Source organism: Ranitomeya variabilis, chromosome 1 (assembly GCF_051348905.1).
Source record: "Ranitomeya variabilis isolate aRanVar5 chromosome 1, aRanVar5.hap1, whole genome shotgun sequence".
Classification (NCBI taxonomy): Eukaryota; Metazoa; Chordata; class Amphibia; order Anura; family Dendrobatidae; genus Ranitomeya; species Ranitomeya variabilis.
In genome coordinates this window covers 266,720,617-266,744,716 of record NC_135232.1, presented here as the reverse complement: position 1 = coordinate 266,744,716, position 24,100 = coordinate 266,720,617, and the positions used below count along the sequence as shown (strand labels likewise).

General features: G+C 44.1%; 2 protein-coding genes across 2 annotated transcripts in view; both read left to right on the top strand.

Annotated features, from left to right (window-relative positions):
- Positions 1 to 24,100, top strand: part of LOC143814408 (immunoglobulin lambda-1 light chain-like) — a 944,139-nt gene that overhangs the window by 235,396 nt on the left and 684,643 nt on the right. The window lies entirely within an intron of this gene.
- Positions 3,326 to 24,100, top strand: part of LOC143793913 (uncharacterized) — a 45,176-nt gene continuing 24,401 nt past the window's right edge. The window contains exons 1-2 of the mRNA XM_077280848.1: positions 3,326 to 3,379; positions 3,461 to 3,769. Coding sequence (XP_077136963.1) covers positions 3,337 to 3,379; positions 3,461 to 3,769 — 352 coding nt within the window. The 5' untranslated portion in view covers positions 3,326 to 3,336. The remainder of the gene's footprint in view (positions 3,380 to 3,460; positions 3,770 to 24,100) is intronic.

Genomic DNA, 24,100 nt, shown 5'->3' with positions numbered 1-24,100 from the left:
CCGTAATCTGGACCGAAAAAACGGATGGAACGTATGCGATTTTCATGCGAGTGTCATGCGAGTGCCATGCGATTTTTTAATCGCACCATCCGTATGACATCAGTATGACATCCGTATTGCTGTCCGATTTTTACGCACCAGTGTCCTTTGAAAAGCCGGCAATTCAGCGCCATGTACAGTAAAATCACACTGACAGGTTAGAATAGAGTAGATATATACACATAGAATAGGTATATATACATATATATATGTCAGTGAGACACCTATATATGTATATTTATATTTAATGCAGCGCTAGATAGCTTAAAAGCCTCTAATTCAATTGCCGGCTTTTTCCTTCTCCTGCACAAACCCGACATGATATGAGACATGGTTTACATACAGTAAACCATCTCATATCCCCATTTTTTTTGCATATTCCACACTACTAATGTTAATAGTGTGTATGTGCAAAATTTGGCCGCTGTAGCTGCTGAAATAAAGGGTTAAATGGCGGAAAAAATTGGCGTGGGCTCCCGCGCAATTTTCTCCGCCAGAGTGGTAAAGCCAGTGACTGAGGGCAGATATTAATAGCCAGGAGAGGGTCCATGGTTATTGGCCCCCCCGTGGCTAAAAACATCTGCCCCCAGCCACCCCAGAAAAGGCACATCTGGAAGATGCGCCTATTCTGGCACTTGGCCACTCTCTTCCCACTCCCTGTAGCGGTGGGATATGGGGTAATGAAGGGTTAATGCCACCTTGCTATTGGAAGGTGACATTAAGCCAGATTAATAATGGAGAGGCGTCAATTATGACACCTATCCATTATTAATCCAATTGTTGGAAAGGGTTAAAAAACACACACACACATGATTTAAAAGTATTTTAATGCAATAAACACAGCGATTGTTGTAATAATTTATTGTTCTCGCAATCCATCAGGAACACCCTCGCTTGGAAAAAATAATAAACGCACAAGATACATACCTTCTGGTGAACCGTCTCCTCCCACGAAGTAATCCATCTGAAGGGGTTAACTAATATTACAGGCAGGAGCCCTGCAAATGCAGCTGTGCTCCGTGCTTGTAATTCCCCAGCGAATGAATGAAATGTAGGTCATTGACCTACATTTCCTTCAGTCGCGGTGATGCGCCCCTGCTGGATGTTCTCATGAACTGCAGCCTGGGAACTTTTTCCCACGCTCCAGGTCATATGAGGACATCCACCAGGGGGCGCATCACCGCGACTGAAGGAAATGTAGGTCAATGACCTACATTTCATTCATTCGCCGGGGAATTACAAGCACGGAGCACAGCTGCATTTGCAGGGCTCCTGCCTGTAATATTAGTTAACCCCTTCAGATGGATTACTTCGTGGGACGAGACGGTTCACCAGAAGGTATGTATCTTGTGCGTTTATTATTTTTTCCAAGCGAGGGTGTTCCTGATGGATTGCGAGAACAATAAATTATTACAACAATCGCTGTGTTTATTTCATTAAAATACTTTTAAATCATGTGTGTGTGTGTTTTTTAACCCTTTCCAACAATTGGATTAATAATGGATATGTGACATAATTGACGCCTCTCCATTATTAATCTGGCTTAATGTCACCTTCCAATAGCAAGGTGGCATTAACCCTTCATTACCCCATATCCCACCGCTACAGGGAGTGGGAAGAGAGTGGCCAAGTGCCAGAATAGGCGCATCTTCCAGATGTGCCTTTTCTGGGGTGGCTGGGGGCAGATGTTTTTAGCCACGGGGGGGCCAATAACCATGGACCCTCTCCTGGCTATTAATATCTGCCCTCAGTCACTGGCTTTACCACTCTGGCGGAGAAAATTGCGCGGGAGCCCACGCCAATTTTTTCCGCAATTTAACCCTTTAATTTAACAGCTAGAGCCCCCAAATTGTGCACACAGACACTTGTTACATTAGTGAAGAGGAATATGTAATAAAAAAAGGGATATGAGATGGTTTACTGTATGTAAACCATGTCTCATATCATGTCGGGTTTGTGAAGGAGAAGGAAAAAGCCGGCAATTGAATTAGGGGCTTTTATGCTATCTAGCGCTGCATTAAATATAAATATACATATATAGGTGTCTCACTGACATATATATGTATATATACCTATTCTATGTGTATATATCTACTCTATTCTAACCTGTCAGTGTGATTTTACTGTACACCGCGCTGAATTACCGGCTTTTCAAAGGACACTGGTGCGTAATAATCGGACAGAACTCGCATGGTGCGAGTGCTGTGCGATTTTTTTCTCGCACCCATTGACTTGCATTGGCGAGTCTCGTCCGAGAATCGCAGCAATACGCAGCATGCTGCGATTTTTTTCTCAGCCGATCCAGATTTTTCTCAGTCCGATTTCGGCTGAGAAAAAAATCGCAAATGAAAAGCCACCTATTAAATAACATTGGTCAGAGTGCAATCCGATTTTTAATCGGATTGCACGCATCCGTTTTCCTCGCAAGTGGAAAGGGACCCTAAGTCATATTGTACGACTCGTTAAAGGGTTGATTGTTACTTGTAGGATCGCTACTTCCAACAGGTGGCGCTATAGAGTTTAAGTCCTCTTTTTCTCAGAAGAGGCAATTTGCATGGGATATGTTAAAACATTCCAGAGTTAACACATGAAATGACACATTTTATTTGAATAATTTGGCTTGGTCATCAAGGGTAAAACCTAAGTTAAAATCTAAATGAGGTAAAACCCTGCAGTAAGTAAATAAATAAATAAATAAATAGTAGTAGTACATGTAAATAACATAGGATACTTAGTTGACACTATTTTGACCAAAAAAAGCGTAAGTCATCCCACCTGGACAGTCTTATTTCTAGTATCAATCCTCTCTATGTGTCAATACACCTTTATATAGATGAAGGCAGAGCAGAACTCAGACCCAACTATTCAGACATCTGCCAGTGGAAAGCTGTATAGACAAAATGCCTGCTCAAAAAGGGAGAGCCACAACCCTTTCTTTGGTCACTAAGGGGTTAAAATAAGAGCACGTTTCTCAAGAAAAAGCTCCTATGCTGTCAGACCCTCATCCAACTAACTCCTATAATATGTTCACAATTTTTCCTGTTGTGACACAGACACTTTAATACAATAAATCTTTTCACTACATTCCAAAATATATAAGCTTGTGAATGCGGAATATCCTGTTTTGTGGTTTTGTGTTTCTGTTTTTACCCAGTGACAGTAAAAATGACTCTGATGGGAGGAGATATGACACAAACCAATGAAAGTTACTCTGATTTGCATTCTGTGCATATTTATGATTGATGATCTGGGACTGTTCAATCATTTTCACTAAGTTTCCCACTATTCAGCTTTATCATGCACTGGGCTGTTCTCTTCCTTCTTACAGTTTATCTAACATGTAAGTTAGCAGAAATATTCTACATTTAATATTTGTATTTTCCTGTAAACTGCCTCATTTCTTTGTCTTTCTTTATTGCAGATTCCTCAGCACAGTTTACTGTGATCCAGGATGGTCCAATATCTGTGTCTCCAGGTGGGAGCGTCCGTCTTACTTGTAGCCTGAGTACCGGCAATGTAGGTGGAGGCAATGTTCCAAATTGGATATATCAGATCCTCGGAAGTGTCCCTAAACTGGTGATTGGCAGTAGCGGTGCTAGTAATCAGAATTATAGACCTTCATGGACATCAGATCGATTTACTGGATCCATAACAGGAGGATCAGCTGTTCTCTCCGTCTCCAAAGTGGAAATCGGAGACACTGGGGATTATTACTGTGCTGTCTGGTCAGGTACTCAATGCACAGTGGTGCAGAAAATACAGAACACAGACACTTATACTTCCTCTTTGCTTTATATCCTGAAGACATAACAGTTTACATTCTGTGTTATATTTCCATACATGATGCTACCTGTGATGTTTGCTTACTCAACACGTTTATGAACAAATTAGGGTATGTGCACAGATTTTCTGCACAGATTCTGCATCTCTTGGCAGAAAATGCAGTTAAAAATCCGCACGTTTTTTATGCAGATTTTCATGCGTTTTTTCATGCAGATTTGTCTTCGTTTTTGTCAGCTATGGCACACAAGCCCCACCAGCCCACAAACTATAACAACCTCCCCCATCAAGGTGTAATGCATGTGCAGCGCCCCCACTGCCGCAGGGCCGAGGGGTACCCGGTACCGGGCCTCTGAGTCTCTGCTCTGGGGTTGTCACGGTGGCTAGGCCCGGTCCGTGACCCTGCCGAGGGGCGTACAGTAATTGATAGATCCAGAAACACATGGGCCACTTGGACATTGAACAAGTCTGTAGGAACCTGTTCACACCACCAGAAAACTTGAAGACACAAAAGAGCACAGTGAGGTCAAAAATACTCTGTTGTAAAAAAAAAATCACAGTAATCAGCAAGTGCTAGTCAAAAGATGTAAAGAAAACAGGGTATTTAGTTGATACGTTTTTTTGCAAAAAAATGTATACTAAGCTGCTCCACCAAATCGTCAAGGTATACCCTTATAGAGCAGTCCTAACTAATGTATAGAATCCCTATCTGATGTATTTAAAACCTGATCATCTGTATAGTACCTGTATATATATTGTTCAATGTGCAAGTGGCCCATGTGTTTCTGGTTCTATAATTGTTCTCTTGTTTCTACAAGACTGGGGAGTCCACCACTCCTCTGTGGGTCATTTGCATTTAAGCTGTTCCATCCTGCATGTCCACATGGATAGTCCTTCTCTGAACCCTGCTTATACAGGTACTATACAGATGATCAGGTTTTAAATACATCAGATAGGGATTCTATACATTAGTTAGGACTGCTCTATAAGGGTATACCTTGACGATTTGGTGGAGCAGCTTAGTATACATTTTTTTGCAAAAAAACGTATCAACTAAATACCCTGTTTTCTTTACATCTTTTGACTAGCACTTGCTGATTACTGTGATTTTTTTTACAACAGAGTATTTTTGACCTCACTGTGCTCTTTTGTGTCTTCAAGTTTTCTGATGGTGTGAACAGGTTCCTACAGACTTGTTCAATGTGCAAGTGGCCCATGTGTTTCTGGTTCTATAATTGTTCTCTTGTTTCTACAAGACTGGGGAGTCCACCACTCCTCTGTGGGTCATTTGCATTTAAGCTGTTCCATCCTGCATGTCCACATGGATAGTCCTTCTCTGAACCCTGCTTATACAGGTACTATACAGATGATCAGGTTTTAAATACATCAGATAGGGATTCTATACATTAGTTAGGACTGCTCTATAAGGGTATACCTTGACGATTTGGTGGAGCAGCTTAGTATACATTTTTTTGCAAAAAAACGTATCAACTAAATACCCTGTTTTCTTTACATCTTTTGACTAGCACTTGCTGATTACTGTGATTTTTTTTTACAACAGAGTATTTTTGACCTCACTGTGCTCTTTTGTGTCTTCAAGTTTTCTGATGGTGTGAACAGGTTCCTACAGACTTGTTCAATGTGCAAGTGGCCCATGTGTTTCTGGTTCTATAATTGTTCTCTTGTTTCTACAAGACTGGGGAGTCCACCACTCCTCTGCGGGTCATTTGCATTTAAGCTGTTCCATCCTGCATGTCCACATGGATAGTCCTTCTCTGAACCCTGCTTATACAGGTACTATACAGATGATCAGGTTTTAAATACATCAGATAGGGATTCTATACATTAGTTAGGACTGCTCTATAAGGGTATACCTTGACGATTTGGTGAAGCAGCTTAGTATACATTTTTTTGCAAAAAAATGTATCAACTAAATACCCTGTTTTCTTTACATCTTTTGACTAGCACTTGCTGATTACTGTGATTTTTTTTACAACAGAGTATTTTTGACCTCACTGTGCTCTTTTGTGTCTTCAAGTAATTGATAGATGTAGATGATGGTAGTGGTGGTGGTGGTGCGGTGCAGTAAATAATGAGGACACCAGGTTGCAGTCTCTTTACCTCTTTACTGAAGATCTCTGGGTCCTCAGTCCGGAATGCGGTCCACCAGGCTGCGCAAGTCCGGCCGGTCCAATGGCACCTCCAGAGTTCTCTTTGCAGGTGGAAATCTGTGCCTTCCTGCTAGCGCTATGTGTTGTGGTCCTTCCCTGCTGAGCACCCCGGGATAGTACCCCACAACTGTTGTGTCTGTTTCTGATGTTCCCTCACAACTCGTTCGGATGATGTTCTTCTCCTCCGTCCCTCCCTGATGTTCTGGTTAGGACGGCACCCGTATGACGAGTAGGCTCGGAGCTCTTCCGGGACCCTAGAGTCGCCCCTCTCCTAGTGCGCCCCCCATGTCTTCATAGGTGATGTATGTGAGACAGCCCGCCTTAGACTGACTGTCCTGCCGTTGGTTTGAAGTATTGCTTGGAGCTAGATATATAAATACTTCCTCGGCGTTCCGGCCGCCGGTTGTGCGCCTCAGTAGGATGTTGCCTCGGTCTTACAGCATGACTCCTACTGGTATTTCTCCTCTTGCTTTGATCTCGTTTCTCCCTCAGCACAATATATCTCGCTTCTAATCCTTCCTTAGGGCACCGCCGCTATGCTGAGCAGGCACGGTCCCGTGACGTTCTTTCTTGTAGCCAGGCCTCTGTCAGGGTCCCAAACCTGACAGGGACCCTACCGAATCTTCCCCCACAACACCCTCTGCCACAAGGTGTTGCCTGGTCCAACCCAGTCAGCTTTCTTCTTAACTTCCTGCCTGACCCCCAGTTTTACCCACAGTGGTGAGGAGTGGCCTAATAAATAGCACCCTTAGCTCCCCCTGGAGGCCCGACTGTGAAATGTATTGGTGTATGTGATACCTGGTCAGATGAACTCCTTCAGTGCCATCAGACATACCATAGCCCCCCTTAGCGGCGGAGCCACAGTACTGCAACGACCAGGACTCTGGGGCGCTGCACATGGTTCATCAAATTTTTCTTTACTTGGTCATGTCCCTCATCACCACCTTAAAGGGGTTATTTGAAAAGCTATGGAGTACGTATGGTCGAACACAGCTCCATTTACACCTTGTTCTTGGGTTTGGTGGAGGTCACAGCAGTTATATCTCCAGCAATTGGAAACTCATTCCTATCAGAAGGATAGGGAATAGCTTCAAACTTGAGATAACCTATTCAAACAGGTTGTCCAGATATAATTTTTAATTGCCTATAGGCTAGCAGACATAAAAAATAATAAACCTACGAACATTAACCCTCTCAAAGAGGTCCAATACAGCTTCAGAGTCAACAAGACAATGCGAGAAACTCGCATCAATACCTGGCAATGCCGCCGGCATTCAGGACCGGAGCATGCGGCTACATAGAAATGCATGCAAATGAATGCTCCAGTCCCGAGTGCCGGAGGCAGTGGCAGGTATTGATGCGAGAGACTCATGCGAGTTTCTCGCATCACACTCACAAGTGTAACCCGGGCCTAACACCTTCACTATCTTGTGATTTTCCATTTTTGCATTTCCACTTTTTGCTCCCCTCCTTCCCGGAGTCATAACTATTTTATTTTTCTATCAATATAGCCATATGAGGGATTATTTTTATGTGGGCCGACTTGTACTTTTGAATGACACTATCAATTTTACCATATAGTGTACTAGAAAATGGGTGGGGGGGGGGAGTCCAAGTGCGGTGAAATTGCAAAAATTGTGCAATTCCACAATTGTGTATTGTTTTTTTTATTTACCATGTTCACTAAATGCTAAAACTGACCTGCCAATAAGATTCTCCAGGTACATGTACGCAGATATCAAACACATATAGGTTTTTTTTTAAAGTGGTGAAAAAAATCCAAAGTTTGTAAGAAAAAAATAAATGTTGCCATTTTCCAAGAACCGTAGCATCTCCATTTTTCATGATCTGGGACTGGGTGAGGGCTTACTTTTTGGCAGGCCAAGCTGACATTTTTATTGCTACCATTTTAGGGTAGATACGATGTTTTGATTGCCTGTTATTGCTTTTTGTTGCAATGTTGCGGCAACCAAAACAACGTAATTCTGGTGTTTTGATTTTTTGTCTCGTTACTCTGTTTACCGATCAGATTAATTTACTTTGTATTTTAATACATCAGACATTTCTGAATTCAGCGATACTAAACGTGTATTTTTTATTGTTTGAAATGGAAATAACATAATATATACTTCAGTTGGGATTATTAATCCACCTGACAAAGGAATAAAATGAACCTGCTTGCTGAATCGGTCAACCACCACACAAATAACTGTTTTCCCACCAGACAGAGACATATCCATGATGAAATATATGGACAGATGAGTCCATGGTATTTCTGGAATGGGCAATGGAGCCAATTCCCCGGCCGGCAGGTTGTGACATACTTTATAAACCCTACAAATAAAGGCCTAAATAATTGGTACTTCCAAATCAATTACTCAACCTACTTAGAAATGGAAATCGTTGCCATAAATATTAAATAATGAACTTTATTGAGAAAACATTTTTTAAAAAATTCCATTAAAAAACACATGGTGAAAAAATAAAAATAAAAAGACACCACCCGCAGGTATGTTTACTCTCCTAAGTGTACATATTTTTCTTGTTTACATCCAAAACCCGTAGGTCAACACACCGTATATACACCCTAATAAAATTAGTACAACCAATTTTTTTTTCTACAATAGCGCTATATGATAGTCCTTAATTCATGCACAGCAATTAAAGAAATAAAGGCAGATCAATGTTAAGAAAAAATGCCATATTGCAGCACCCATATGCTTCATATTAACAAAGTCATTACTTAATCTGGCTTAGAAGCCTAGTATGCACACAATAACAAAGTGCATAGTGCTATTTAAGAAATTGCATAGTGATATTTAGGAAAGAGACATCAAATGAACAGTGAAGAGGCAAACTGTTGTGAACTCTGTTTTCGGGCTCCCTCTTGTGGTCACAGGTGGTATTGTGTGAGTTTTGTTTTTGGGCTCCCCCTGGTGGCTTTGTTTGTTATCCTGCGGATCTGTGGCTGGATCAGCTGCCTCGTTATGCACTAGGGAGTTTCCTATTTAGCTCTGCTTCACCTCCACTTGTTGCCGGCTGTCGATGTATTCAGTGCTATTCTGATCTCCCCTGATTATCTTCGTTTTCAGTCTCTTCTGGAGAAGCTAAGTTTCTGTTTGATTATTTTTTGCTCATCAGTCTGCAATATGATTTCAGTGTATGATGAGTTTAGTCCAGCTTGCTAATATGTGAGTTTTTGCTGCTGGTAAGGTCTGGGGTACGGAGTTGCTTCCCCCGCACCGTTAGTTGGTGCGGGGGCTCGAGCAATCTCTGCGTGGATATTTTGCTTAGGGTTTTCTATTGACCGCACAGCTCCCTTCCTATTTTCTGCTATCTAGTGTTAGCGGGCCTCATTTGCTAAATCTATTTCATCTCTGCGTTTGTGCTTTCCCCTTAACTCACCGTTAATATTTGTGGGGGGCTTTTCTATATCTTTGGGGTCATTTCTCTGAGGCAAGTAAGGACTTAACTTTCCCTCTAGGAATAGGTAGTTTCTCAGGCTGTGAAGAGACGTCTAGGATTTCCAGGTAACGTTCCACGGCTGCCTATAGTTGTTTGCGGATAGGATCAGGTTGCGGTCAATCCAGATACCACTTCCCCAGAGCTGGTCGTCGGTTTAGTTACTTAGCTAGTCAAACTTGTGATCCTTGCCACTAGGATCACAACAGTACAGCCGGCCATAAAGTGTTAATTGCATGGCAGAAGCAGGAGAAGAGAAGCCTTGAGGAATTTTTTTTTTTTTTTTTTTTTTGCTGCCGTGTGTCTAGCTGCTGTGTGTCTAGCTTCTCTCCTCCTCTTAATCTTGGTGTGGCTCTGAGTTCAGCTGCTGACATGGATATCCAGAGTTTGGCCTCCAGTGTAGATCATCTTGCTGCAAGGGTACAAAGTATTCAGGATTTTGTTGTTCACAGTCCTATGTCAGAGCCTAGAATACCTATTCCGGAGTTGTTTTCTGGAGATAGATCTAGGTTCCTGAATTTTAAGAACAATTGCAAATTGTTTCTTTCTTTGAAACCTCGTTCCTCTGGTGATTCCGTTCAGCAAGTTAAGATTATTATTTCTTTCTTGCGTGGCGACCCTCAAGATTGGGCCTTCGCATTGGCGCCAGGGGATCCTGCATTGCTCAGTGTGGATGCGTTTTTTCTGGCCCTTGGATTGCTCTATGAGGAACCTAACCTTGAGGACCAGGCTGAAAAAGCTTTGTTGGCCCTCTCTCAGGGGCAAGATGAAGCAGAGGTGTATTGCCAGAAATTTCGGAAATGGTCGGTGCTTACTCAATGGAATGAGTGTGCCCTGGCTGCAAATTTCAGAAAGGGTCTTTCTGAAGCCATTAAGAATGTCATGGTGGGGTTCCCTACGCCTGCAGGTCTGAATGAGTCAATGACTCTGGCCATTCAGATTGATCAGCGTTTGCGGGAGCGCAAACCTACGCACCATTTGGCGGTGTCTTCTGAACAGACACCTGAGTCTATGCAATGTGATAGAATTCTGACCAGAAGTGAACGGCAAAATTATAGATGGCAAAATGGGTTGTGCTTTTACTGTGGTGACTCAGCTCATGTTATCTCAGCATGCTCTAAGCGCACAAAAAAGATTGATAAATCTGTCACCATCGGTACTTTACAGCCTAAGTTCATTTTGTCTGTTACCCTGATTTGTTCCCTGTCATCTTACCCGGTTATGGTGTTTGTAGATTCAGGTGCTGCCCTGAGCCTGATGGATTTGTCATTTGCCCGGCGTTGTGGTTTTGTTTTGGAGCCTATAAAATTCCCTATTCCACTAAGGGGTATTGATGCTACACCATTGGCTATGAATAAACCTCAGTACTGGACGCAAGTGACCATGTGCATGACTCCTGTTCATCAGGAGGTGATTCGCTTTCTTGTTCTGCATAATTTGCATGATGTTGTCGTGTTGGGTCTGCCATGGTTGCAGACTCATAATCCAGTCCTGGATTGGAAAGCAATGTCTGTGTCAAGTTGGGGTTGCCAGGGAATTCATGGCGACGCTCCTGTGGTGTCAATTGCTTCATCCACTCCTTCTGAAGTCCCTGCGTTTTTGTCGGACTACCAGGATGTATTTGAGGAGCCCAAACTCAGTTCTCTACCTCCTCATAGGGATTGTGATTGTGCTATAAATTTGATTCCTGGTAGTAAGTTTCCTAAGGGACGACTTTTCAATTTGTCAGTGCCGGAGCATGCTGCTATGCGGAGTTATATAAAGGAGTCTTTAGAGAAAGGACTTATTCGCCCCTCCTCCTCCCCTCTGGGTGCGGGATTCTTTTTTGTGGCTAAGAAGGATGGTTCCCTGAGACCTTGTATTGATTATCGCCTTCTAAATAAAATCACGGTCAAATTTCAGTATCCTTTGCCATTGTTATCTGATCTGTTTGCTCGCATTAGGGGGTCTAGTTGGTTCACCAAGATAGATCTTCGTGGTGCGTATAACCTTGTGCGTATTAAGCAGGGTGATGAATGGAAAACTGCATTTAATACGCCCGAAGGCCATTTCGAGTACTTGGTGATGCCTTTTGGACTTTCTAACGCTCCTTCTGTCTTTCAGTCCTTCATGCACGACATCTTCTGCGAGTATCTGGATAAATTTATGATTGTGTATCTGGATGATATTCTGGTCTTTTCTGATGATTGGGAGTCCCATGTTAAGCAGGTCAGGATGGTGTTTCAGGTCCTGCGTGCCAATGCTTTATTTGTGAAGGGCTCAAAATGTCTTTTTGGAGTCCAGAAGGTTTCTTTTTTGGGTTTCATTTTTTCCCCTTCTACTATTGAGATGGACCCAGTCAAGGTTCAGGCTATTCATGACTGGACTCAGCCTACATCTGTTAAGAGTCTTCAGAAGTTCTTGGGTTTTGCTAATTTTTACCGTCGCTTCATCGCTAATTTTTCTGGTGTTGTTAAGCCTTTGACGGATTTGACCAAGAAGAGTTCTGATGTTACTAATTGGTCTCCTGCGGCTGTGGAGGCCTTTCGGGAGCTGAAGCGCCGGTTTTCCTCGGCTTCGGTCTTATGTCAGCCAGATGTCTCTCTTCCTTTCCAGGTCGAAGTTGATGCTTCTGAGATTGGAGCGGGGGCTGTTTTGTCACAGAGAAGCTCTGATGGCTCTGTGATGAAGCCATGTGCTTTCTTTTCAAGAAAGTTTTCGCCTGCCGAGCGGAATTATGATGTCGGTAATCGGGAGTTGTTGGCTATGAAGTGGGCATTTGAGGAGTGGCGACATTGGCTCGAGGGAGCTAAGCATCGTTTGGTGGTCTTGACTGATCACAAAAATCTGATTTATCTCGAGTCGGCCAAGCGGCTGAATCCCAGACAGGCTCGTTGGTCTTTATTTTTCTCTCGTTTTGATTTCGTGGTCTCGTACCTGCCGGGTTCGAAGAATGTGAAGGCTGATGCTCTTTCTAGGAGTTTTGTGCCTGACTCTCCTGGAGATTCTGAGCCGGCTGGTATCCTCAGAGAAGGGGTGATTTTGTCTGCCATCTCCCCAGATTTGCGACGAGTGCTGCAGGAGTTTCAGGCGGATAGACCTGACCGGTGTCCACCGGAGAGACTGTTTGTCCCAGATAGATGGACCAACAGAGTTATTTCCGAGGTTCATTCTTCGGTGTTGGCAGGCCATCCTGGAATATTTGGTACCAGAGATTTGGTGGCCAGGTCCTTTTGGTGGCCCTCCTTGTCGCGGGATGTGCGTTCCTTTGTGCAGTCTTGTGGAATTTGTGCTCGGGCTAAGCCTTGCTGTTCTTGTGCCAGTGGTTTGCTGTTACCTTTGCCTCTCCCAAAGAGGCCTTGGACGCACATTTCCATGGATTTTATTTCAGATCTTCCTGTCTCTCAGAGAATGTCTGTCATCTGGGTGGTGTGTGATCGTTTTTCTAAGATGGTCCATTTGGTGCCCTTGCCTAAGTTGCCTTCCTCCTCCGAGTTGGTTCCACTGTTTTTTTAAAATGTGGTTCGTTTGCACGGGATTCCTGAGAACATTGTTTCTGACAGAGGATCCCAGTTTGTGTCTAGATTTTGGCGGACCTTTTGTGCTAAGATGGGCATTGATTTGTCTTTTTCGTCGGCCTTCCATCCTCAGACGAATGGCCAGACCGAGCGAACTAATCAGACCTTGGAAACTTATTTGAGATGTTTTGTTTCTGCTGATCAGGATGATTGGGTGACTTTTTTGCCATTGGCCGAATGTGCCCTTAATAATCGGGCTAGTTCTGCTACTTTGGTTTCACCTTTTTTTTGTAATTCGGGGTTTCATCCTCGTTTTTCCTCGGGTCAGATGGAGCCTTCTGACTGTCCTGGAGTGGATCTTGTGGTGGATAGGTTGCATCAGATTTGGGATCATGTGGTGGACAATTTGAAGCTGTCACAAGAGAAGGCTCAGCGCTTTGCCAACCGCCGTCGCTGTGTGGGTCCCCGACTTCGCGTTGGGGACTTGGTGTGGTTGTCTTCTCGCTTTGTTCCTATGAAGGTCTCCTCTCCCAAGTTCAAGCCTCGGTTTATCGGTCCTTATAAGATTTTGGAAGTCCTTAACCTGTGTCATTTCGTTTGGACCTCCCAGCATCGTTTGCCCATCATAATGTGTTCCATCGGTCGTTGTTGCGGAGGTATGTGGTGCCTGTGGTTCCTTCGGTTGAGCCTCCTGCCCCTGTGCTGGTTGAGGGAGAATTGGAATACGTGGTGGAGAAGATCTTGGATTCTCGTATTTCTAGATGGAGGCTTCAGTATTTGGTTAAGTGGAAGGCCTATGGTCAGGAGGATAATTCCTGGGTTGTCGCCTCTGATGTTCATGCAGCTGATTTGGTTCGTGCCTTCCATGTGGCTCACCCTGATCGCCCTGGGGTTTTTTGATGAGGGTTCGGTGACCCCTCCTCAAGGGGGGTACTGTTGTGAACTCTGTTTTTGGGCTCCCTCTTGTGGTCACAGGTGGTATTGTGTGAGTTTTGTGTTTGGGCTCCCCCTGGTGGCTTTGTTTGTTATCCTGCGGATCTGTGGCTGGATCAGCTGCCTCATTATGCACTAGGGAGTTTCCTATTTAGCTCTGCTTCACCTCCACTTGTTGCCGGCTGTCGATGTATTCAGTGCTATTCTGATCTCCCCTGATTATCTTCGTTTTCAGTCTCTTCTGGAGAAGCTAAGTTTCTGTTTGATTATTTTTTGCTCATCAGTCTGCAATATGATTTCAGTGTATGATGAGTTTAGTCCAGCTTGCTAATATGTGAGTTTTTGCTGCTGGTAAGCTCTGGGGTATGGAGTTGCTTCCCCCGCACCGTTAGTTGGTGCGGGGGCTCGAGCAATCTCTGCGTGGATATTTTGCTTAGGGTTTTCTATTGACCGCACAGCTCCCTTCCTATTTTCTGCTATCTAGTGTTAGCGGGCCTCATTTGCTAAATCTATGTCATCTCTGCGTTTGTGCTTTCCCCTTAACTCACCGTTAATATTTGTGGGGGGCTTTTCTATATCTTTGGGGTCATTTCTCTGAGGCAAGTAAGGACTTAACTTTCCCTCTAGTAATAGGTAGTTTCTCAGGCCGTGAAGAGACGTCTAGGATTTCCAGGTAACGTTCCACGGCTGCCTATAGTTGTTTGCGGATAGGATCAGGTTGCGGTCAATCCAGATACCACTTCCCCAGAGCTGGTCGTCGGTTTAGTTACTTAGCTAGTCAAACTTGCGATCCTTGCCACTAGGATCACAACAGCAAACATAATTGATAAGTTTAAATAGGGTAAAGTCATAACCTGCAAGTGTAGTTCAAGCTAATTTTGTTTCTTGTAGGTTTTGTATGCTTTTTTGGCCAATGTGAACACGCATTTATGTGCTGCATGTATACCAGCTTAAACCAAGCTCAATCTTTGCGGGGTTTTTTCTGTGTATTTTTGCAATCTGTGCAAGCCGGGGTGTGGCCTCCCTCTCCTGAGCTGGAAATTACAGGCTTCCCCAGACTGGTCTCCATAGTTCAGAACCCAGTCCTTTTGTCTGCCCTTATTCACACCCTGAGGTCAACTCTGACACATGGTAAGGTTTTTAATATTAGACAGTGTAGGACCGTCCTGATCAGGGTCACCTTGTCGATGGTGGGATGGCTTTTGTGGTATTTTTGATCAAAAAAAGTATTACTAAGAACCCTGTGATATTTAAATGCACTTTTGCTTTTTACTTATTTAGTTACAGTAGGATTTTTGCTCATTTTGTTTTTTGTAGATTTTGTATGTTTTTTTTGGCCAATGTGAACATGCGTTTATGTGCTGCATGTATACCAGCTTAAACCAAGCTCAATCTTTGTGTTTTTTTCTTTCTCTGTATTTTTGCATTCTGTGCTAGCCAAGATGTGGCCTCCCTCTCCTGAGCTAGAAATTACATTTCATTTAAAGGCTACGCCAGACTGGTCTCCATAGTTCAGAACCCAGTCCTTTTGTCTGCCCTTATTCACACACTGAGGTCAACTCTGACACATGGTAAGGTTTTAAATATTAGACAGTGTAGGACCACCCCGATCAGGGCCACCTTATCGACGGTGGGATGACTTTTGTGCTATTTTTGATCAAAAATTGTATTATTAAGAACCCTGTGTTATTTATATGCACTTTTGCTTTTTACTTATTTAGCTACAGCTGAGGTTTTGCTCATTTTGTTTCTTGCAGGTTTTGTAAGCTTTATGGCCAATGTGAATATGTGTTTATGTGCTGCATGTATACCAACTTAAACCAAGCTCAATCTTTGTGTTTTTTCCAGAGTACAATTCATACAATTGTGCAGTATGGATGTATGGGGCAGGGCCTGGGACAGTGCTTGGACCAGCAGTACTAGCTGATACATTGATCAGTGACAGGTGTAGGCCTGGTGCGCTGAGAGCCCTGCCAAATTCCAGCAACACATATGAAGGAGACCCAACTTGAAGTCCAAACATTTAAAAAAATTATGGGCAGACACCACTAAAGTGTCATCAATCAATTTCCGCAGAGTAGAAATAGTACAATGAGGCTTTGACACCCCTACAACTACAGGCCACCAGATGGAAGCCCAACTTGGAGTCTCCACATTTTAAAAAAATGTTAGTAACATCAGCAGCAGTAACAACAGCAGGCGCAGAGCCACAACAAATATGTAACAGACTGCAATAATGCAAGATCAATGCATCACACTAAAATCTACACCATCGCCTAGTCTGCCCCTCTGTGACTGGGGTGCAGAAGTCAAGTCTTTCAGGGGACAGCCGGATGTGCTTATCCGTCAGGACACCACCAACAGCACTGAAGTCACGTTCTGAGAGAATGCTGGCTGCTGGGCATGACAAAACCCCCAAGGCATGACAGGCAAGCTCAGGCCACTCTTCCATTTTTGAAGACCAAAATGCAAAAGGGTCCAACCTACCCTGATAGCATCGATATTGAGCATGAGATACACCTGCACCATCCTCTCCAATCGTTCACTATGTGTCAGACTTGTACTCTGTTATGCTGGTGCACAAGATGGTCTTAAAATGTGTGAAACAACTTACAGAAATTGCTTCTGACACTTATACTGCTGCTGCTGCTAATGTTTTTGCATTGACAACTCAACATTTCTGGGGTTGAAAGTCTATAACTGCAATACATGTTGTATACCTGACTGCTGTCTTTGGAAAATGACTCTTAAGATTGTGTACAGCCTGTTTCGATACTTCAGCATGCGAGTGTCCCTTTCCTTGGAAGGAATCATGTGGAAAAAATTGACTCTTGTACCGTGGATCTAACAGAGTGGCAACCCAGAGTCAAAGAGTGCTTCAGCATGTAGATGACTGGAATGATGACAGCATTGTCAGTGCTAACCATCTTAGTCGATGACCCATGGTGGAAGTGAGCATACAGCAGCCATGCTTTCGGCAGCAGCGCATTCAGGTCGGGATAGTGGCAGAGAAATTGCTTTATACCACCAGTTTGTGGATGTGAGCCATGCAGGGCACATGTGTGAGGTTGCTCCAGCATAGGGCCGCCACAATGTTCGCACTGTTATCGCACATGCCCTTCCCTGCAACAAGGTTCAGTGGAGAAAATCAGTGCTCAAACTTGGCCTGGATAGCTGTCCGCAACTCTAGAGCTGTGTGACTGCGATCTCCAAGTCATAATAATTTAAACACTGCCTCATTGCGGTAAGCCCTGGCTGCACAATACGGAGGTGGGAGAATTATCTCTGCACTGTTAGAACGCGTGTCTCATTAACCCCTTCTCGACCTGTGACGCCACGTAGGTGTCATGAAAGTCGGTGCCAATCCGAACTGTGATGCCTATGTGGTGTCATGGAGGGATCATGTCCCTGCAGATCGGGTGAAAGGGTTAACTCCAATTTCACCAGATCTGCAGGGACAGGGGGAGTGGTACTTTAGCCCAGGGGGGGTGACTTTGCCCCCACATGGCTACGATCGCTCTGATTGGCTGTTGAGAGTGCAACAGCCAATCAGAGCAATTTGTAATATTTCACCTATGAAAAGTGGTGAAATATTACAATCCAGCCATGGCCGATGCTGCAATATCATCGGCCATGGCTGGAAACCCTGATCTACCCCCCCACTGCCACCAATCTCCTCCCCAGTCCTCCGTCCGGTGCTCCACTCCCCTCTGTCCGCCTGTCCGCTCCCCCGTCCTCCTGTCCGCTCCCCCGTGCTCCGATCCCCCCCCTGTGCTCCGATCCCCCCTCATACTTACCAAGCCTCCCGGTGTCCGTCCGTCTGTTCCATGGGCGCCGCCATCTGTCCGGCCGGCAGATTCGTTCCATGTACATTTTGATCACTGTGATAAAACCTATCACAGTGATCAAAATAAAAAAATAGTAAATGAACCCCCCCTTTATCACCCCCATAGGTAGGGACAATAATAAAATGAAGAAAATATATTGACTTTTATTTTTTCTCTAGGGATAGGGTTAAAACTAGGGTTAGAACTAGTGTTAGGGTTAGGGTTAGAGTTAGGGCTAGGGTTAGGGTTAAGGTTAGAATTAGGGTTAGGGTAAGGCTATGTGCACACGTATTCTGGTCCTCTGCGGATTTTTCCGCAGCGGATTTGATAAATCCGCAGTGCAAAACCGCTGCGGATTTATCGCGGATTTACCGTGGTTTTTCTGCGATTTTTCTGCGGATTTCACTGCGGTTTTACAACTGCGGTTTTCTATAGGAGCAGCTGTAAAACCGCTGCGGAATCTGCAGAAAGAAGTGACATGCTGCGGAATGTAAACCGCTGCGTTTCCGTGCAGTTTTTTTCACAGCATGTGCACAGCGTTTTTCGTTTCCCATAGGTTTACATTGAACTGTAAACTCATGGGAAACTGCTGCAGACCCGCAGCTGCGGAAACGCTGCGGATCCGCAGCATTTTCCACAGCGTGTGCACATACTCTTAGAATTAGGCTATGTGCACACGGTGCGGATTTGGCTGCGGATCCGCAGTGGATTGGCCGCTGCCCATTCGTAGCAGTTTTCCATCAGGTTTACAGTACCATGTAAACCTATGGAAAACCAAATCCGCTGTGCCCATGGTGCGGAAAATACTGCGCGGAAACGCTGCGTTGTATTTTCCGCAGTATGTCAATTCTTTGTGCGGATTCCGCAGCATTTTACACCTGTTACTCAATAGGAATCCGCAGGTGAAATCCGCACAAAAAAACACTGAAAATCTGCGGTAAAGGCACTGCGTTTTACCTGCGGATTTTTCAAAAATGCTGCGGAAAAATCTCACACGAATCCGCAACTTGGGCACATAGCCTTAGGGTTAGGGTTGGAATTAGAGTTAGGGTTGGATTTAGGGATAGGGTTGGAAATAGGGTTAAGATTAGGCTTGTGGTTAGGGTTAGGGGTGTGTTGGGGTTAATGTTGTGGTTAGGGGTGTGTTGGGGTTAGGGTTGTGGTTAGGGTTGGGATTAGGGTTAGGGATGTGTTTTGCTTAGGGTTCTGGTTAGGGGTGTGTTGGGGTTAGGGTTGTGATTAGGGTTATGGCTAGACTTGGGATTAGGGTTATGGGGTGTGTTTGGGTTAGTGTTGGAGTTAGAATTGAGGGGTTTCCACTGTTTAGGCACATCAGGGTTCTCCAAAAGCAACATGGCGCCACCATTGATTCCAGCCAATCTTGCGTTCAAAAAGTCAAAAGGTGCTCCCTCCCTTCCGAGCCCCGACGTGCACCCAAACAGTGGTTTACCCCCACATATGGGGTACCAGCATACTCAGGACAAACTGGGCAACAACTATTGAGATCCAATTTCTCCTGTTACCCTTTCGAAAATAAAAAATTGCTTGCTAAAACATAATTTTTGAGGAAAGAAAAATGATTTTTTATTTTCACGGCTCTGCGTTGTAAACTTCTGTGAAGCACTTGGGGGTTCAAAGTGCTCACCACATATCTAGATAAGTTCCTTGGGGGGTCTAGTTTTCAAAATGGAGTCACTTGTGGGGGTTTCTACTGTTTAGGCACATCAGGGGCTCTGCAAACGTAACATGATGCCCGCAGACCATTCCATCAAAGTCTGCATTCCAAAATGTCACTACTTCCCTTCCGAGCTCCGACGTGTACCCAAACAGTGGCTCCCCCCCACATATGGGGTATCAGCGTACTCAGGACAAACTGGACAACAACTTTTGGGGTCCAATTTCTCCATTTACCCTTGTGTAAATAAAAAATAGCAGACTAATAAATCATTTTTGAGGAAAGAAAAATGATTTTTTATTTTCACGGCTCTGCGTTATAAACTTCTGTGAAGCACTTGGGGGTTTAAAGTGGTCACCGCACATCTAGATTAGTTCTACGGGAGGTCTAGTTTCCAAAATGGGGTCACATGTGGGGGAGCTCCAATGTTTAGGCACACAGGGGCTCTCCAAACGCGACATGGTGTCCGCTAACGAATGAGCTAAGTTTTCATTCAAAAAGTCAAATGGCGCTCCTTCCCTTCCGAGCCCTGCCGTGTGCCCAAACAGTGGTTTACCCCCACGTGTGAGGTATCAGTGTACTCAGGAGAAATTGCCCAATAAATTTTAGGATCCTGTTGCTCATGTGGAAATGAACAAATTGAGGCTAAAATAATTTTTTTGCGAAAAAAAAGTACTTTTTCATTTTTACGGATCAATTTGTGAAGCACCTGGGGGTTCAAAGTGCTCACTATGCATCTAGCTAAGCTCCTTGGGGGGTCTAGTTTCCAAAATGGGGTCACAGGTGGGGGAGCTCCAATGTTTAGGCACACAGGGGCTCTCCAAACGCGACATGGTGTCCGCTAAAGATTGGAGCCAATTTTTCATTGAAAAAGTCAAATGGCGCTCCTTCCTTTCCGAGCCCTGTCGTGCACCCAAACAGTGGTTTCCCCCCCACATATGGGGTATCGGCGTACTAAGGACAAATTGTACAATACATTTTGGGGTCCAGTTTCTCTTTTTACCCTTAGGAAAATAAAAAAATTGTTGCTAAAAGATCATTTTTGTGACTAAAAAGTTAAATGTTCCTTTTTTTCCTTCCATGATGCTTCTGCTGCTGTGAAGCACCTGAAGGATTAATAAACTTCTTGAATGTGGTTTTGAGCACCTTGAGGGGTGCAGTTTTTAGAATGGTGTCACTTTTGGGTATTTTCAGCCATATAGACCCCTCAAACTGACTTCAAATGTGAGGTGGTCCCTAAAAAAAATGGTTTTGTAAATTTCATTGTAAAAATGAGAAATCGCTGGTCAAATTTTAACCCTTATAACTTCCTAGCAAAAAAAATTTTGTTTCCAAAATTGTGCTGATGTAAAGTAGACATGTTGGTAATGTTATTTATTAACTATTTTGTGTCACATAACTCTCTCGTTTAACAGAATAAAAATTCAAAATTTGAAAATTGCGAAATTTTCAAAATTTTTGCCAAATTTCCATTTTCTTCAAATTAAATGCAAAAATTATCAACCTAAATTTACCTCTAACGTGAAGCCCAATATGTCACGATAAAACAGTCTCAGAACCGCTAGGATCCGTTGAAGCGTTCCTGAGTTATTACCTCATAAAGGGACACTGGTCAGAATCGCAAAAAACGGCCAGGTCATTAAGGTCAAAATAGGCTGGGTCATGAAGGGGTTAAGGGAGAGGTTGAGGGTGCAAGTGGACACTAGTGATGAGCAAGTACCGTAATATTCGTAATCACTATACTCATAATGAGTACTTTGTAAAAATCGTGTATTCGTTCCGAATAGCGAGAACAATGCAAGTCAATGGGAAATGCGAGTAATTTTCTGCTGGACCCTACAAAGGGGTCTGGGGGCCTGAGGTGAATGCTGACATGGATGGGAAAGTGATGAAACAGAATTGGAAGAGCCTGGAGAATGCGCCTTCATGCATTTCTGACTCCCATATGGTTTCTGGGAATAAGTTTGTCGCTTTATTATGCTACTTTTACAGATACACAAGAACAACTACCAAACCTATCCTAAATTGCATTTAACACTCCAAAAAGGTTAAGAAACAGTTTTTCCTGCATAATCACTTGCAAATAAGGCTAAATAAACCAGAGTCAGCACGGCAGCACGGTGGCTCAGTGGTTAGCATTGCAGCGCTGGAGTCCTGGGTTCAAATCCCACCAAGGACAACATCTGCAAGGAGTTTGTATGTTCTCCCCGTTTTTGCATGGGCTACCTCCGGGTACTACGGTTTCCTTCCACATTCCAAAGACATATTGACAGGGAATTTAGATTGTGAGCTCCATTGAGGACAGCGATGATAATGTGTGCAAACTGTAAAGCGCTGCAGAATATGTTAGCGCTATATAAATAAAAAAGAGAAACAAAAAATATCCCTTTTAGCGTTTGTTCACACTTACTGTTGTTTTTTTTTGCCTTTTACAATTGTTAGTTATCTATTCTCCAGCACTTTACAAGGCCAGCTACAATGTACAAGGCCAGCTACAATGTACCAGTAGGCCCTGTAACATGTGTTTTGGAGGGACTGCTGTTACTTATACATTTGGGCTGTCCCTCTCTCATTGACACTCAGATAGTGGAATACATATTCCATAGCCGTTTACAATGTGCCCATTGTAGCGTTGGCTTCACCCTTCCCCCGCCCCCCTTCCTCCACCTCCATGTGATTCTACGGCCCTAAATTCAAATGTTCAAAGGGCCTGCAGTAGGCAGGAAACCTGAGTTTAGTGAGAGCCCTCATGTGATCCTGTAACATACGTTTGGAAGTGCCCTCCTCTAGGAATTTTGGAACACCCTCTTGTGAACATTTGAGAGCTCCCCCACTTATTCATATTGTACGTCACTCACTCTATTATTTAACTCATTTAAGGGCAGAGACTACATGGAAAAAGGGCAAGAGACATGGAGTACTAGAAGGAAGCAGTGAATGCGGCCTGCGATCCTCAGGTTTGGTTGACCTCTGTGAAGCGGAAAAATATATCTGCACTAGTCAACTGGATGATGAGCTCAATTATATCTCTTGGGCAAGTCAATGGACAAAGGATATATGGTTCCCCCCTCCAGGATGGGTTAGAGTATTGACAATATTCCCCAGATTATATCAGAAGAGAAGACTTTTTCATACTGAAGTACTTGTTCGAGTGCAACTTCTCCCTCCTTGGCATTGTTACAGGCAGAGATAGCCCTTTCTGTTGTGCTGGTTTATTGAAAATTGCCCAACTTTTGCACATTTTCCCCCACCTTTGTTGGACCTAGTGTTCGTGTCTCTCCCCATTAACCCTCGGTGTTAAAAACATCTGCTACCTCTGCCACCAGCATTGTCTGAGGGTGATGTTTTCAGCAACTGATCTACAATGGCCCTCTTGAAAAACTCTTTGGTGATTCCAAAAGGAGAGAAGGAAATTTTTCCTTGTACCGTGGATCGAGAAAGGTGGCCATCCAGTATTGGTTGTTGGATAAAATGCATATCATGCGAGGGTCTTGCCACAGACACTTACATATGAATTGTGCCATGTGAGCCAAGCTGCAAAAGGGCAAATGTTGTGTCCCCAACAGTAGAAACAGTTCCCAGCCTCTCCTCACGCTAACTCTCCTCCTCCTCCTCCTCCACCTCCTCCTCTCCAGCCCATCTAGGCTGCACAGACATGAAACTTGGGTTGGATGTCCCCTCTGTAGCATTAGGAGTCCCCTTGGTAGCACAAAAAAAGTCCTCTCCCTCCTCATCCTCCTCCTCATCACCCATTTTTGCCTCAGAATATTGGCTGGGCTGGGTAGTATGACCCATTGTGAAATCTGGCTCCATACCATCATGCTGGTCACTCAAATCTTCCTCTTTGAGATTATGCAGTGTTTGTTTCAAGAGACACAGCAGCGGGATGGTTACGCTTATAATAGTCGGATCACCGCTCACATGGTTGGTGCAGCACTCAAAGTTCTCAAGAACCTCACAAATATTAACAATCCACACCCACTCGACAGTTGTTATGTGTGGTGGCTGACTCTCAGTCTGGCAGGCATGTTGAAGCTGGTATACAACTACTGCCCTATGCTGCTCACTAATCCTGTGACTGATAATGGCGGGAGGAAGGAGAACCAGCTTCATGATTGGATAGGCCAGCCTTCTGTGTATCAACAGTAGACTGTGTGGTCATCGAAGATTTGTTGCTGCTTCACAAATGCGTAGAGGCCTTGTCTGCTATCCACGTCAGAATCTGCTCCCGCTCTTCTGTCTTCCACACACGTTTACATTCCAGACCAGGAAATTGTTCCAGGAACACAGTGGATGCATCAAGCTTCTTCTGATCTGACACAAACTCAGTGCCTTATCGCGCACCACTGACAACACCACCTCCATGTCCCTGTCCTTTATCAACAGGCTTTTTTTTGCATTTTGGGCTCACAGATTTTCAGATGTTGATGGCACAAGTCAAACTAGCTGTCACAGCCAAAATAGTGGGGAAAATGGCCCGGTGCGTGCTTGGTATCAGGCAGTAGGAAATGTTTGGACTAATGCTTCACATAGGGCACTAAACGCCTTTTTAAGTGGACTAATGTGGACAGGAGAAGCCAGGCTCTGACCCCAAAAACAGTGGGGAAAATGGCCTGTTGCGTGCTTGGTAGTAGACAGTAGTATATGTTTGGACTACTGCTTTACATAGGGCACTAATCGCCTTTTTAAGTGGACTATTGTGGACGGCAGAAGGCA